The sequence below is a fragment of the Acipenser ruthenus genome, chromosome 29 (genome assembly GCF_902713425.1).
Source record: "Acipenser ruthenus chromosome 29, fAciRut3.2 maternal haplotype, whole genome shotgun sequence".
NCBI classification, from domain to species: Eukaryota; Metazoa; Chordata; class Actinopteri; order Acipenseriformes; family Acipenseridae; genus Acipenser; species Acipenser ruthenus.
In genome coordinates this window covers 3,782,919-3,797,903 of record NC_081217.1, presented here as the reverse complement: position 1 = coordinate 3,797,903, position 14,985 = coordinate 3,782,919, and the positions used below count along the sequence as shown (strand labels likewise).

The 14,985-nt window shown below is 38.0% G+C and overlaps 1 protein-coding gene across 1 annotated transcript in view; it reads right to left on the bottom strand.

The window, feature by feature from the left end:
- LOC117425786 (cadherin-like protein 26) overlaps window positions 1–14,985 on the bottom strand; it is a 31,394-nt gene that overhangs the window by 5,909 nt on the left and 10,500 nt on the right. Inside the window, exons 13-18 of the mRNA XM_059003438.1 lie at window positions 14,609–14,739; window positions 13,905–13,970; window positions 13,288–13,374; window positions 12,683–12,772; window positions 12,303–12,534; window positions 957–1,187 (exon numbers count right to left, since the gene is read on the bottom strand). Of these exons, the coding sequence (XP_058859421.1) occupies window positions 957–1,187; window positions 12,303–12,534; window positions 12,683–12,772; window positions 13,288–13,374; window positions 13,905–13,970; window positions 14,609–14,739 (837 nt within the window). The remainder of the gene's footprint in view (window positions 1–956; window positions 1,188–12,302; window positions 12,535–12,682; window positions 12,773–13,287; window positions 13,375–13,904; window positions 13,971–14,608; window positions 14,740–14,985) is intronic.

Sequence of the window (14,985 nt, the reverse complement as noted above, 5' to 3'; positions counted from 1 at the left end):
TTTTCTTAGCAGATGCCCTTATCCAGGGCGACTTACAATTGTTGCAAGATATCATATTATTTTTACATACAATTACCCATTTATACAGTTGGGTTTTTACTGTCGCAATCTAGGTAAAGTACCTTGCTGAAGCGTACAGCAGCAGTGTCCCCCACCTGGGATTGAATCCACAATCCTCCGGTCAAGAGTCCAGAGCCCTAACCACTACTCCACACTGCTGTCCAACTGCTTTACCAGTTCCCAAGCAGATTTTGAAAGTTTTTCAAAAAAATTTGTCATGCCGCCATCCTTTTATTATCCTTGGTGGGAACCAAGAATATTCTTATGACATAATATGAACGAGAGAGACCAGGGTACAACGGTACAACGTGGTGTCTCGTTTATTAAACCAGGAAATGTTCCCATTGAGACTGTCACCAAAATTTACTAGGGGCAATAATTTAGAAATTGCAAATACAACCAACACAATAAAAGCTTGATCAGCAGCATACAGAGATCAGAAAACACAATATAATGGCTCTATCTTGACAGGGTTAACTAGCGTCATAGTGGACCATATTTGTAAAGCTTTTACTCCCAGAATATTAACAAAATGACAACCAATCAACTGTAGTGGGAAGCTTTAGAGTTTGAAAGAACGAGCAAGCCCAGATTTCCAGTGGTTGACTGTATATCACACTTTAATGCCTGCATTTGTCATAACGGGTAATTGTCCGCTTTCGAGGCGTTCAGCTGTGCTTAGTAAAACCGAAGCCAAAATGTTACAAATTCCAAACAAAACGTTCTCATTGAAAAATTATTATTGAAACAGAATAAACTAATTATTATTAACTCACAAGTCAAAATTGAAAGCAACACTCTAAAAGTAAATCTGTATAATGGCTTGCAGCTAAAGCCTGTATCTGTCACCGTTTCACATAATGCAACACACAAATAGAGGAGGGTGTAATACTTACAAATGCTGCTAGTATAAAAATCCCCCAAACAGTCTTCATTTTCTAAATGCAGATCAGTGCTTTCAGTAGTCCACTTATCCACTCGACCTTCAAATAATCCTACAAACCCCAGGTCACCTTTATATCTCCTTGTGAGATGACTAAAAGGTTTAAGTTGGCACTGTTTCATGAAATCAACCTGAGCCAGCAATTTTACAGGGGAACGCATTAACCTGAGCATATCTGCTGGAAAGGGTACAGAGGATAGTTACGTAGTTAAGGAATATTTCATCAGTTTTTCCACATCATTAGTAATCTGTGTTATAAAAAACAACGACTGTCTCGCCCCATGCATTGCTCATTCCTCATATTAGATATTTGCATTGGCACATACTGGTACATTGGCGGTTGTTTCACTGTGAATCTCAGAGATTCTCTGTAATGCCCAAGCATTTTTGAAATTTGAAAAGCTTCTGTATTTATGAAACAAGATTTTGTATCTTGTATAAACATCTTTTTTTTCCCCCCCTGTCCGGCAACAGATAATATACTGCATATGATTTAAAAAAACAAAAACAAACAAAAAAAAACTAATAATATCGAGGGAAGGCTAAGCATTTCGTTCCATGTGATACAGGAATGGGAACAGGATGACTCGAGAGCTGTATTCATTTGCAATCCCTGCTCCTGTAATTTATTCAGTTAACTTTTTCGTCCACAAGACAAGAAGAGGGCTTGTTTCAACGTTTTGTTTGTGGAATGTGCTGAATAAGATTAAAATGCACCATCATGGTGTTTTTGAAACCACTTTTAATCCCATTTGCCAAAATACATAAATCAAAAAGATTGTGAAGGTAAATAAGAGGGTTTCAAACAGCCACTTCATGCAAAAACAAGTCGAGCCAAAACATTTTCTCAGTGTATCACCTGTTTTGCATATAAGACATTGATTACACGTTTATGTTCTCATTCCTTGCAAGACAGAACAGGCACACCTGTACCTCACAGCAAACTACTGTACAAAAGCAAGGTGCACGTCAGGAATTGTTTTAAGTGGGTAACTTACAAATAGAGTCAATTACTGTACAACTATAGCCAAAATTGTTGCATCACCCTATAGAATGAACCCATTTTGCTTCATAAAGTCGAATGAAACCTGCTGCATAATGTTACATTAACATATTGAATTACACACCGCTTTGCAGTTTTCCATATACTTAACGAAATACTGATAACAAATGAAAAATTTGACATTTAAGCCCCTGCCTTCCAGCCCTTATGCCCCCAAAGTAATCTTTTTCTCAGTCACAAAAATATTGCAATGCTTTATAAGTGCCCTTTTTTATCAATGAGCCCTTGCCCTTTTAATGTCCTCTGCACATTACTGTGCAGCTTTATATGCAGAGCAGGGGGGACTTTATTGATTATAATTCTGTACAGTTTGATGAATTTTTGCAGTTTCTCTAGTTTCCCACATTGTGTACCAGCTCAAAGAAGGAAGCTGGTAGTCAACGAGGTGCAAAAGCAGGAGGAGAGGATGAGGTGTATAAAGGCCATTTCCCAGGCCAAACAGGGAGAATGGATGAGATGGGAGAGTGTGGAACAACGCAAGATTGGCTGGCAAGACCTATGGTCAATGGAACAGAGCAGGATCAGTTTCCTCATCAGGTCAACATATGATGTTCTCCCATCACCACAGAACCTAAACCTCTGGGTAGGAGAGGATCCCTCATGTCCTTTGTGTTCATCACCTGCAACATTAAGGCACATTTTGACAGGATGTAAGGTGGCTCTTAGCCAAGGACGGTTTACTTGGCGCCATGACCAGGTGCTGCGATGTTTGGCCTTAGCATTGGAAGACAAGCGTAACATGACCAATAAGTTGCCACCTGTTCCATCAAAACATTACACACAAAAGACAACATTCCTCCGCCCAGGAGAGCAACCACCAAGAAAAGGTGTTAAAACCAATCCTCGCCCAGGACAACTGGAAGCTGCTAGAGACTGGAATATGCTGGCAGATGTTGGTCAACGGCTTATTTTTCCACCTGAGATTGCCACCACTAACCTTCGACCAGATATTGTCTTGTGGTCTGGATCAGCACGCCTTGTTCACCTGGTAGAGTTAACAGTGCCATGGGAGGACGCTGTAGATGAGGCGTATGAGAGGAAGAAACTGCGGTATGCTCAACTAGCCACTGAAGCGGAACAGCGAGGATGGAGAGTTCGGGTTTACCCAGTGGAAGTGGGTTGTCGAGGATTTGTGGCACATTCTACAACCCGGTTTCTCAGAGACGTCGGATTCAGTGGCCAAGAGTTGCGTTGCACAGTGAAGAACTTATCTGAAGCAGCAGAGAGGAGCAGCAACTGGCTGTGGTTGAGACGGAAAGATTCTGGCTGGGGACAGGTAAGTAAGCTGGGCTGAGTTGAGTGGGGGACGGAGGGGGGTGATGCTGGGACGCCAGAATCACCGTCGAGCCCTCTTGAGGTGTCGTGGGCTAGTCGACGAAACACTGAGGATGGAAGGTGCCCACTTGAAAACCCCAGAGATGTACCCTACTTAGCTCAATCCAGACGGTTGTCATGCTGATGCGCTGGGGAGGCCGCACTTTGGTTGATCCCCGGAGCCAGCATCGCAGCCGTTGTGTGTGCTGATGCGCCAGGGAGGCAAAATAAGCTGATCCCTGGAGCCAGCATTACACTTCAGCCATTAACACCAGACAGAAGGATATCTACATCATCATATGGAAGGAAACGTAAATGGATGGAGACGCATATGGATCACATTAGTTTACTGTAAAGCTACGTCTTAGTTGGTGCTTATCTTGGCGAGAGCCGAGTTCAAATCAGCATGAAGTTTTAACATCATTGTTACAGCGTCTATTTGAATCTGAATACATGTTTTATTCCTCAAAATAATTTGTAATCAGAATGTAATTTTGATCTGCTGATCTTGACAGATGGTTTGTCAAGGCGAAGTCAGTGAAACTTGATGTCGGAAGACATTTATTTAGAATAAAGAAATGTCAAAAATGAATGTGAATCACACCTACTAATTAATAAAAATGCTTTGAAAATGTTTTTTTTTTTTTTTTTATCTTTGGTCTTTACCAAAATAATGTCCGATAATGTTTTTCAATATTGCTGCTTGATGTTTTAAGGTATTTCAGTTTATCAAGAAGATCAAAACGAACAGCCTGAGCTTGCTGTTGGTAGACATTGTATGCCTTCAACTGTGCAATTATTTTGCCTTGTGCTGGCCTTTTGGCTCCCAAAAAAACTAAAGTGCTATGTTACTTGACAAACACTTTATTTTTACTTAAAAAAAAGTCTAACTCTGCACTACACCAAACGTAATAAACCATACGACCCAGTACACAGAAATGGATTTTTTTTTTAGCGCTGATGCGCTATATTTTTAATAAACACAAAATAAAACAAACACAAAACAAAACCTAACTCCGTTTTGGAGCGCTTACTAAACAGGTTCTTCCCTGACTAACTTGCAGGACGGCTAAGCCATTTACCTGACACCACAACAAAACCCACACAGGGTTAACACAGCCCTTACTATTTCTGGACTGCTCGGAAGCAGAGCACCTCTCTTCTGCTTCCTTCTACTCAGCAGCCCTGAATAATCTAACTGCCTGTCCTTTATACCCTGCACCTGGTCCCAATTCCCCATTACCGCCCAGGTGTAGGGGATAATTAAACAATAAAACAGTTAAAACAATGAAACAATTAAATTAACAATTAAACAAACATGCCTACGCACATGTTTTCCTCAGGGAGGCTTTAACCCCCTCCCTGCTGTCTCACACTTGCAATTCCTTACACAAGGCAGGTTGGAAAGTAAATGACAGCCCTTCGTTGGTTTAGATTAGTATCTTCATGACATCCAACAGATGTTTTTTTGATTGTTTTGTATGCTTCAGGTTTTTAAGTAGACTTTTTATTCTGGTTCCTCTACTGTTTTCTTTGTTTTTTGGTTTTTTTTTTCAATTCCTGGAGACCAAGCATGGCTCTTTGATCGTCTATTCCTGGATTTTTGTTTTATTTTACATCACAGTGTGTCTGCAATTGCCCATCACGCCATAACAAATCAATTCTCATTTCTAAGCATTCACAGACACATGTTCAAAAACGCAATCACACAAAACGAATTCTAGCTGAACAAAGGTTTCAGCAGTGATGCGGTCGAGCCAGAAAGCATCACCGTTCTGCCACTGACACACAGACAGATAAAGTAAAGCATTCTGAAAAGATGGAGAAAGACACTTTGGGGAAACACTTGTAAAAATTAGATAAATGGATGGCCTATTAATGTGTCACTGGAAGTTCACTATACAAATACAATGTGAATTCGTATAATAATTCTTGTTTAAGAAAATCTATATTTTTGTGGTGTTCTGGTGCCTTCAGATTGAGAACTACACCACCGGGTTGTCAGCATCTGAAAAACCATTTAAGCTGGCCACTTCAAACTGACAATGCTGTGCCAGCAAAATCTAACAGCAATAAAGACGCTTTTGGAAAAGAAAAGTGACTAACAATACAATTGCCCTAAGAAGTAAGATGACATTTGCATTAATATTAGGAAACGACTGTATATTGGAAGTGAGAAAATATCTTTAGAATGGAAAAATAATTGCATTGTTAAAATCTGTCTATCAATTTTTTTTTTTTTTTTAATTTATAAACTAATATACTGTATCTATAATTATCTGAACAAAAACAAATAAACTGTTGATGTACAGGTCCAACGGTGGGACCAAACAATGCCATAACACCGTCACTATGATGTAGGTCCACCATGGGAAGTCATTTCCAACAGGGTTTATATAAGGTATATGGAATGATGCTTTATCTACATAGACAGCATGGATCCAGAATCTCCTTGGATAATTTAATGGGAAAATAAATGTATGTATTTGAAGACAGGACAATTCTATCAGCCACTAGGAACCAGCTGAGCTAGATGTAGCAGAATGGCCTCCTCTTGTTCATAAATGTTCTTATGTTCTTAGTCATGGATGCCAAGACATATGCAAAGTATCTGAAACTGCGTAAGATGAGGAATAAAGGCACTACCTAGTTTTTTGTTCTGTGTTCCTAAAAGACCGAGCACCACCTCACTTCCGGGAAGGCTTAGTGAATAAAATATTTTATATACTGTGCAGCTCTGGCCAAAAGTTTTGCATCACCTAGAATTCTTGGATTGAGACATAATTAAAAAAAAATATCTTTATGAACATAATTTAGATATTTTATTTAACACGTTCAACTGCAAAATTATATTGCAAATGTCTCCCAGAAGCCATAATAGCAGTACAGTATTCCATGTTAGATTTTGAAATGTCACATTTAAGTGACCTATATTGGCACACTATAGTTAAAGAAATAAACACTACACTACAGTTTCAGATATCCAGAAGTCCAGTTGCTGTTTCTGTTGTAAGTGGTACTTTTAAAAAACAGCATCATAATTAAACTCTTACATGATAACTACTGTTTATCTTCTTTTTTTTAAAACATAATTTAGATATTATATTTAACAAAATGTAATCAAAAGAAACTACAAAATGATAAAAGTCTACCGGAAGCCATTATATTAGATATTCACTCAACTTCAAATACATCTGTAAACCCAAGTGTAGCCTACTTGTAAACTTCTGACAAAACCGGCAAGGCAGGTTTGGAGAGCTGACCCACGGTCTCTGGTATAATCTTGTGGTATGCTTCCATGGAAAGGGGTGGATCATTTTTACATGTACTCCAGTACAGTACAGCACAGTGTAAACAACAGACAGACATTGAATAGTACTAGACAGACAGTGAATAGTACTAGAGCAATGTGGAATGTAATTCCTATCTGATTGCCAGACTTTCTGTAAAGTACAACAAAGGGCAGTTTGGGGGTAAGCCAGTGGTTACAGGAAACAATTACCAGTATTATTAAATGTCACACACATATTTTCAAAGCCTTTCATTCCAGTATTTGATTTACTCCTTTATTTGTTAAAAAAGCCTGTTTAATTTTACACAACTAATACAGCATTTCATGTTAGATTTCTAAATGTCATATTTCACAATTATTGTCAGTTTTTTGTTGAGTAGCTGAAAAACTATGAAGCAAAATTCTATAGAGTGATGCAAACCTTTTGACCATAGCTGTATGTTAGAAGAATTTACTTCCTTCCATTTAAAAAACAAAGCACAACAACAAGCCTAAAAGTGTTATAAAAAGCCAGCTCCCAGGAGAACCACAGAACCTGTGAAAAGTGTGCATCACTCTACTTTGGGGCTTTGAGAAAATGTGGTTTTAATTTCATAATCATACTTGTTTTGCTACTACCAGTGATGTTTAAAGTTATGAAGATAATCCATATTGTAAGGTTTGAATTGAAAGTTTATTAAACTCTTAGACAAGGCTTTGCATATAGCTAGTTCTAATCAGCATGAACTCAGCACATGCCCTGGAATGCATCAGAGGTCATACAATTGGTTTGTGTGTGTAAAGGGGGGGTGAGTGGATGTGTTTTAATTATATGACACTTGGTTATAAAGTAGAGACTAGAGAGATAGGCAATGCATTCTTGGGGTGGGAGATAGAAGTCTAAAATGGGGTGTGTTTTTATTTTCTTGTTTAAGCTGTTTTCTTGTATTCTTCTATTGTTACCCAATAAAAAATTTGGTCATAAAAATGAATTGTTTTTTCTTGTAGGTTTTGCAAGCTCGACATGAAGGTGTGTTTAAAAATCTAGCCATGACCAAGCCCTGGGGGGAAATTCAGTCTCTTTAATCTTCTTTTGTGTGAAATGACACTTTTTAAAGTTTGCCAACACAAATAATCTGTGCCAGTGTATCTGTTTAAAAAACAAATCAGGAAACTAAAATCATACATCAGGCTGTTCTCATAAGGTAAAATTCAGTCACATAGTCAAACGTTTGAGTTTGTGCACAAGGCATGACGTTTATTTTGGTATAAGGTGAAAACATTTTGCTTTTGTCACGTTGCTTTTATAAGTTCTGTAATTACACATGATTCATATTTTCCATTTACTCCTACATTAATTTTTTTGTTATCTTTTGTGCCATTTAAACAGGGCAATTTACTTTAAATGAAGGGGCATTTTGAACACAGCTTAATGAGGGAAAGTGTAACATACAGCCCAACAAGCCTATAACTTTACAGAGGCCAACATTTGAGACAAAAAAAAATAGTTTGTTTGTTAAGAAAACAAACTCAGAGTAAAAATCACCTGGATCTGTCAGCTTTGTTCATATTTAATCCTGTGGAATTGAAAATGTGTAATTTATGAGCGCCTGTGAAAACAGACTGGGCTGACTGATTCATTTGTTAACCCAAGACCATCTTTTCTGGCTAGAGATAAAATGATCATCAGGTTGGCAGATGGTCTGTATAAAAGACCTGTGTTTCACGAGGGCTATTCTGATGAACTAGATTTCCACCCTGACCACCCTGAAGCTAAAGGCAGCGGTCATTGAGGAATGGGCACCTCTCCCCTCCAAACAATGTAAACACCTCGCAGACTTGTTAAATGGGATCAGTGCTAGTCTGGGCAGCCATGGTGGCACTCCACCCCATTGACAGCATTATGGGATTGTGTTTGCACATGGTTTTTCACCCCTGTGTGTACCTTTAACAAAGTCTGTTAACAGTGGGAGTGTTTCTCTGTGGAATGTGTTAAACCAATGTACACTGTTCTTTGTTTTTTTTGATAGTTTAAAGACAGAGATGCCTTTAGGGCTTGAGATCAAGTACCAACATATGTATTCCAGTTTCTTGTCATTTTAAACCATATTCAGTCCCCTTTTCTATGTGTGCATTTTTTATTTTTTTTTGTACTGTATAGTAATGTAACTCAGGTGCACTGTGGCATGACGTGTAGTCAATTTGTAATGTGCTGTAATGGACTGTGGACAAATTAAAAAGCATACTGTTTTGCATGACTTAGAGTCCCACCTTTTTTTTTTTTTTCGCTAACTATGCTCAGAATGTGCTCCAGGGAGCGAGTACAAGTGCCAAAGATGTGTACCAGTAAGCAGTCTCTGATTGTAATTACACCTCTTCTACAATCACCTTGACAGCTATAATTTATTAGTCTAATCTACAATTGGCCTAGTTCTCAAAGATTTTTATTCCAAATTGTTATCGGTGCGATTCATTTTCAGAAAAATCTATTACAGTTCTAAAGCAAATAAGAGCAATACATTCTCTGAATTAAATGTCTGGCCTGTTTCTTTTTTTTTTTTTTTTGGGCTGTGTAAACCGTATTGGGTGTTTTTGCGGTTTTTTTCTTGCTAAAAAAATGTTGATGATTTTTAAGGCTTTGAGAATACAGCCTTTGTGGTTTTGTAATGAAAGTTAAAAGTTCAGTTGAACTAGGGACCTGTTTACCTGTAAAGAGAGCTTGTCTGTAAATAATTCTTGGTTGTCAAGGAGACCTAATTAATGACACTAAACCAGGAGCACTTGACAAGAGGTATAACTAAGAATGGATTAATTATGCGCCAACTGTAAGAACACTTAATTTGCAACACATCAAGGGGTGACATCATACCTGCATGCACCACTGTAATTCATCATAGAATTAGTACATACAGTTATTTAATTAGTTGAATGGTCAGATCTGACTTCTCCAGCACAGCCTTAAGCTGTAAGAGCTGGCTCTGTCATCTGCTTCTAAAGAGAACATACAGAATGTAAGCTAATGGTGCACATACAATTATGTGCAAGTCTGCACTTTGGTGCTACATTAACATACTGTAGCCTGTGAATATTTTTGGTTTTTGCTGGAACTCCCTTGATGACCTGCCAAGAGGCTCACACCACTGCAGCAAACAACACAAAACACAAAATAAATATGTAGTAAAAACAAAAAATCAAATACCTGTAATCAAATGGTATTTAAAACAGGATTCATTCATCTGACTTTTTACATATCTGCCCTTACTCTGATCCCATCGCAGTCGGATAAGCAATGGATTACTGTAAATCTCTTTTTAAACTGCAGTTGTAACTTACATATGGACAATGTTGTCCCCTTGTGGTGTTGAAACAGAAACACCGGTTGCCAGACACTTAAACTATGCATACCTTGTTTTTTTTTTAATCTGCTTCACCTGAGTTCAGGAGCTACTCTCTAGTTTGAGCTCCTTGTCATATAAAGGACGTGCATTTTGTAAGATTAAAAACCTATTTTTTTATTATTTTAATGTATGTAATTTAACGGGGTATTTTATGGTGTTTTTCCCACTTCTCAAAATTGTTTTGTATATTCATTTTTGTTATTTTTATCTGTTACGCGCTTTGAGGCAATTATCGTGAAAGAAGCTCTATGAGAAATAAAGATTGATTGAGTGATTAATTGATCATATTGTATATAATGTAGTCACGATCAGTCAAACTCTGCTTCTTACCAATATAGCCAGATTAGCTGATCTAGCTTACATTACAATGGCAGGCATTTCTACAACTTGGGTCCCAAGACTGATTCAAAGTGAGCAGACTTCCATATCACAAACCCACAACACCGAAGTGGTTATTTTTTGTATGCTTTGCTCCATACAGTGATGTCATTTTAGTAAATATGCACAGAATGGGATTTAGTCACTGTAAATTACCAAAGACAAACAAAACAAGAATAATATACAAATGTTTATTTTCAAAATGTACATGTATGTGAAAATCAGTCTAGGCTATGAAGTGTTTTTTGGGTAACATTTTCCTCGGTAAAAATATCGTTTGGCAAAGAAATCTTAGATGTTACAACACCTTTACTTCTAATAGTCGTCATCAACTACACTATATTAATATTGTAATACACATACAAATACAGCAATCTTCATAGTGCATTATATTAATATTGTAATACACATACAAACAGTACAGCAATCTTCATAGTGAATTCTTTTGAAAACATACACCAGCACCTCGAAAACGTAAAAATAAAATCTGTAACAAGCTTAACACATAACCATACATGTCTATAACCTTCCCTTGCAGACCATTATTTATGTATTTTTTTTTTTTTATGTAATTGAAAGTGTTTAAATAGAAAAACTATTGAAACCCAAACTCAAGCGATGCAGAAAGCCACATGACTTATGTGCAGATTTGTTGACGTAAAAAAAACTTTGTAATGCAATTTTTGAAAACATGGAATTAAAAATGTAATATCTAAGAAGCAAAACACCAGTAGAAACCAACCTTTAATGAAAAAATAACACTTCATTTTATTTCTAACAAAAACACTTCCTAGAAAGTTTTAATAAGTGCCCACTGTATTATAACACACCACAGAGACGCGCAGTCAAAATGCTAGTAATTGCACATCTTGCGGTCCCAAAACCTCAGCTTTAACTGAATATATTACTGGACACCTAAGAGCTGCTCTTGTGCGATTATACATTTGAAATGATTTCACTGTGTGCCTTTAGGGTTTCCTGCCCCTTAGCTGTACTATTCCCATCTTTTAGACATGTGAACATTGTACCTCCAGCCTTCGGACATTTTAGCCTGGCATCAACTTTAACTCCAGTTACCTCCATAAACTAAAAATACAAATATTACACAAGACAGGGGCAACAGACAGAACACATAATGCTGTGGAATGCAATACACCCATGTGACTTGAGAGGAAGGCCTCCAGACCTTGCTGCACGTTTCAGTACAGCCGATCCGTATCCTCTATTTAAACACCATTCAGCGCATGCGTGTCTAACATCAGTGCTAAATTACAAATCTCGGAAATGGTACGCTAGCAGTCAGAAAGCCTGCGACTGTTCCTAGTGGTTTAAATGGGAGGTCTCTCAGCAAATGTGCTGAGGAAGGCCTTAATGCAAGTGGCTGCTCAGCAGTGATAAGAAAATGAGCATGCGCTGTTTACAGACTACTTTCCGCATGGTGTGACATTTACAATATCTAATAGGATTTTATAGTAGCTCTGAATAGGGTTTGCCTCGATGTAGTTTTGTACTTGGGTTCATGTATGAACTTGATGCCAACTTGCATAACGTTTACCAGCATTACTGTATGTAATTATACTGGTCATGTAGCTTTTATCAATACAACTTCCATTGGGATTACTTCTGGGATAGTCTCTCCTTTGTTGTATCTACAGAACTGCACAGGGTGAGACCAAGGAGTGGAGCACAGCAAAACTTTCAGCAACTTGTGACTGGAAGTAAAATAATTGATACAAAATGAAACATTTGCAGGACCTTTGCAAGTACCAAAACATTCGTATAAGAACATAAGAAAGTTTACGAATGTGCTCAATGTGCCTGCACTAGATGGAGATTGCACAAAGGGGCCACTAGCACAGTACGTAGGTCAATAACCCTTTGTTGCTGACTTCAATGTAAAGCCTTTCTGCGCCAGGCCCTCTTGGCAGACTTCTCCCAGCGTTCTGAACTTTGGCCCCAAGTCTTGCAGGAAGTCCAGTCCTTGGCTGTTGTCGGCAATGCTAATGTCATCCAGGGAGTGAACTTTGTGTAGCTCGCCCTCCTCAGCATAGACATGTGGCTCATTGTTATTAAAGTTGGCATCTAAACCATTAAGGACATACAGCCTCTGGAAAAAAAAACAGACACTGGATATCATTTACCATACTGGTCTGCACTTTACCATCTTTCACAAAGCTTTTACTACGTTTTCAGAACTGTTGCTGTGGGGTTTCCACGTGTAAAAGGATTTAAGAAACAAACATTCTGCTTCATACCGTAGCGATCTTCTCTTGCAGATTCATTCTTTCAGATTCCAGATTCTGTTCTTTAAGGCTCATTATTCTGGAGTACATGGCTGGCTCCATCTGAAAATACAAATATTACAGCATTAGAATGCATGGCTTACTGAAACTGCTAATTAACAGTCAACCTTGGTACAATGACTGCTGATCAGGGGCCATCCAAAAGTGTATTTAGGAAACGTCTGCACTGTACTGGAATTGATCAGTTCAGACAGGTGGCCTAGAAGTCTGTTACAGTATAGCATAGTAAAATACATTACAGTATTGTACAGTATGGTATGCTATAATAGGGTATAGTATTTTATAGTATAGAAAATAGTATAGTATAGCATAGTACAGTATATCTCTATGCTGGTGATTAAGTTTTAACTACATGTTTTTTTTGTTCTTTGCGATTGTCCTTTTTAATTGTTTTCCAGGACCCCACTGTAATAAAGGGCTTAGGTCTTAATGGGTAAATCTCCTGGTGAAATAAATACAAATACAATGGATAGAAGGACTGGAGTGGTTTTCAGTTTTTTCATAGTGAGTCGGGTCTGACCTGGATAAAGTGCTGTGAGAATTCATCCCATACTTACATGCATCCCATACATCCTGTCCTCCCTCAAGCCCCAGGAGCTGCGTCGAGGTAATGTCTGGATGGTTCTGTCCAATTCAGATACATTCTAAAAATATATTGCACCCAGCAGGGTCACAATCAGTTTGATACAGATTGTATTACACACAATTTCAGAGCATTGATTACCACATACTGTATCTAAAGCTTTTCCTGAGGCACCTCCTCTAATTCAATACAAATTGTACAATAGCTGCCCCCTAGGCAGTTTGCCACCCCTTGGCTACTCCCATCACTCCATATCCTGACTGCTCCTCTTTTGAAACCCATTCCCACATTCGACAATCTGCAGGAAAAATAGGATGCATGGTTCGGCACGTCTTACATGAAGATTACAATCAATCTGACTGCATGTAATCCGGTACAGTGTTGGCTACAGTCCAATGCAAATAATCTAGTGTAATAAAGTAAAAAATAACTGAAACGGATAACACACTTTAATTCATTATATTGCTGTTAGAAATATATACCAATTATAATACACTACTAGTTCGATTTCTGCTGAAAAATAAAAACAGGAGGAGTGATTTTACACATTTTGATGTTTCCCTGAAATAAAGAATTTCAGCCTCACTATACCTGCATGCTGTTCTTTGTCGTTCCGTGGTCAGCTGTAGGTAAAGGCATAATGACTGGTGGGGAAGCCTAAAGGAGATCATATAAAATAGCTGTAGTCGATACATTTTCATTAGGTGGAATGTGCCACCAGAATGAAAAAAGTTACATGCTTCTCATCCCGGGAATGATATAAGTAGCACTATCAAATGATACAAGAAGCGGCCCAGAACTTTTTTTCTTCTGTGGTTGGCTCTGTATGAACAACAATTCTAAGAAAAGTCCAAGCTAGGTTTGATCAGGTTAAGGATAGCCTTCATTAGTGTACAACCAATCATCCAATTGCAGTTACAGATTTGTCAATATCTTATTCTGTGCACCGTGATGTCATCCCGTGCGTGGAACACTATGAAATTTTTTTTTTTTAAAATACAACTTTTTATGTTTGATAGTAATACCTGTGTACGAGCTCATTTTTTTATGATTTATAATAAATGATCATGCTGTGCGCATTATAAGAGATTCATTTTGCACAGTTCTCTCACTAAAAATGCAGCTCTTCTGCTACGAGAGACATTCTACAACCTCTGTATTAACTTTTAGTATGACATGCATGCAGCGGGTCAGATACACCATGATCTACAGTCACAATAACTTCATATGTGCATGCTGGCCAGTCAAGAGTCTCCATTACTTCACCAGATACAGAGTAACATTCTGTTAGCCACCTGAAAACGGCAGCCACCTCCTTCATCATTGTACTTGATGAGGGTCTGGTTTCCTTCATCAACAGTGTCTGGAGGGAACTCGCTGATCTTCTTTCCACTGCATTCACAGCGCACACAACAGAGCAAGAGTACTAAGAAACAGGAACCAAACGATTTCATTTAAAAAAAAATGTTTTATGAGACGAACTTTGACAGGACTAGACAACTTGTTATAAACACATATTAAAAGACAACTAGAAGCCTTTTGTTTGCCATTTCTGTGGTGGTCCGCTTTCAAACTTCAAAGCCTATACAAGAGAAATGACTTTTGGCTTTATAGTTTAGTGTCCTTATGTGTTTGGTACCCTGTAAAAGACTTTGTACAAGCCAACAAAAAA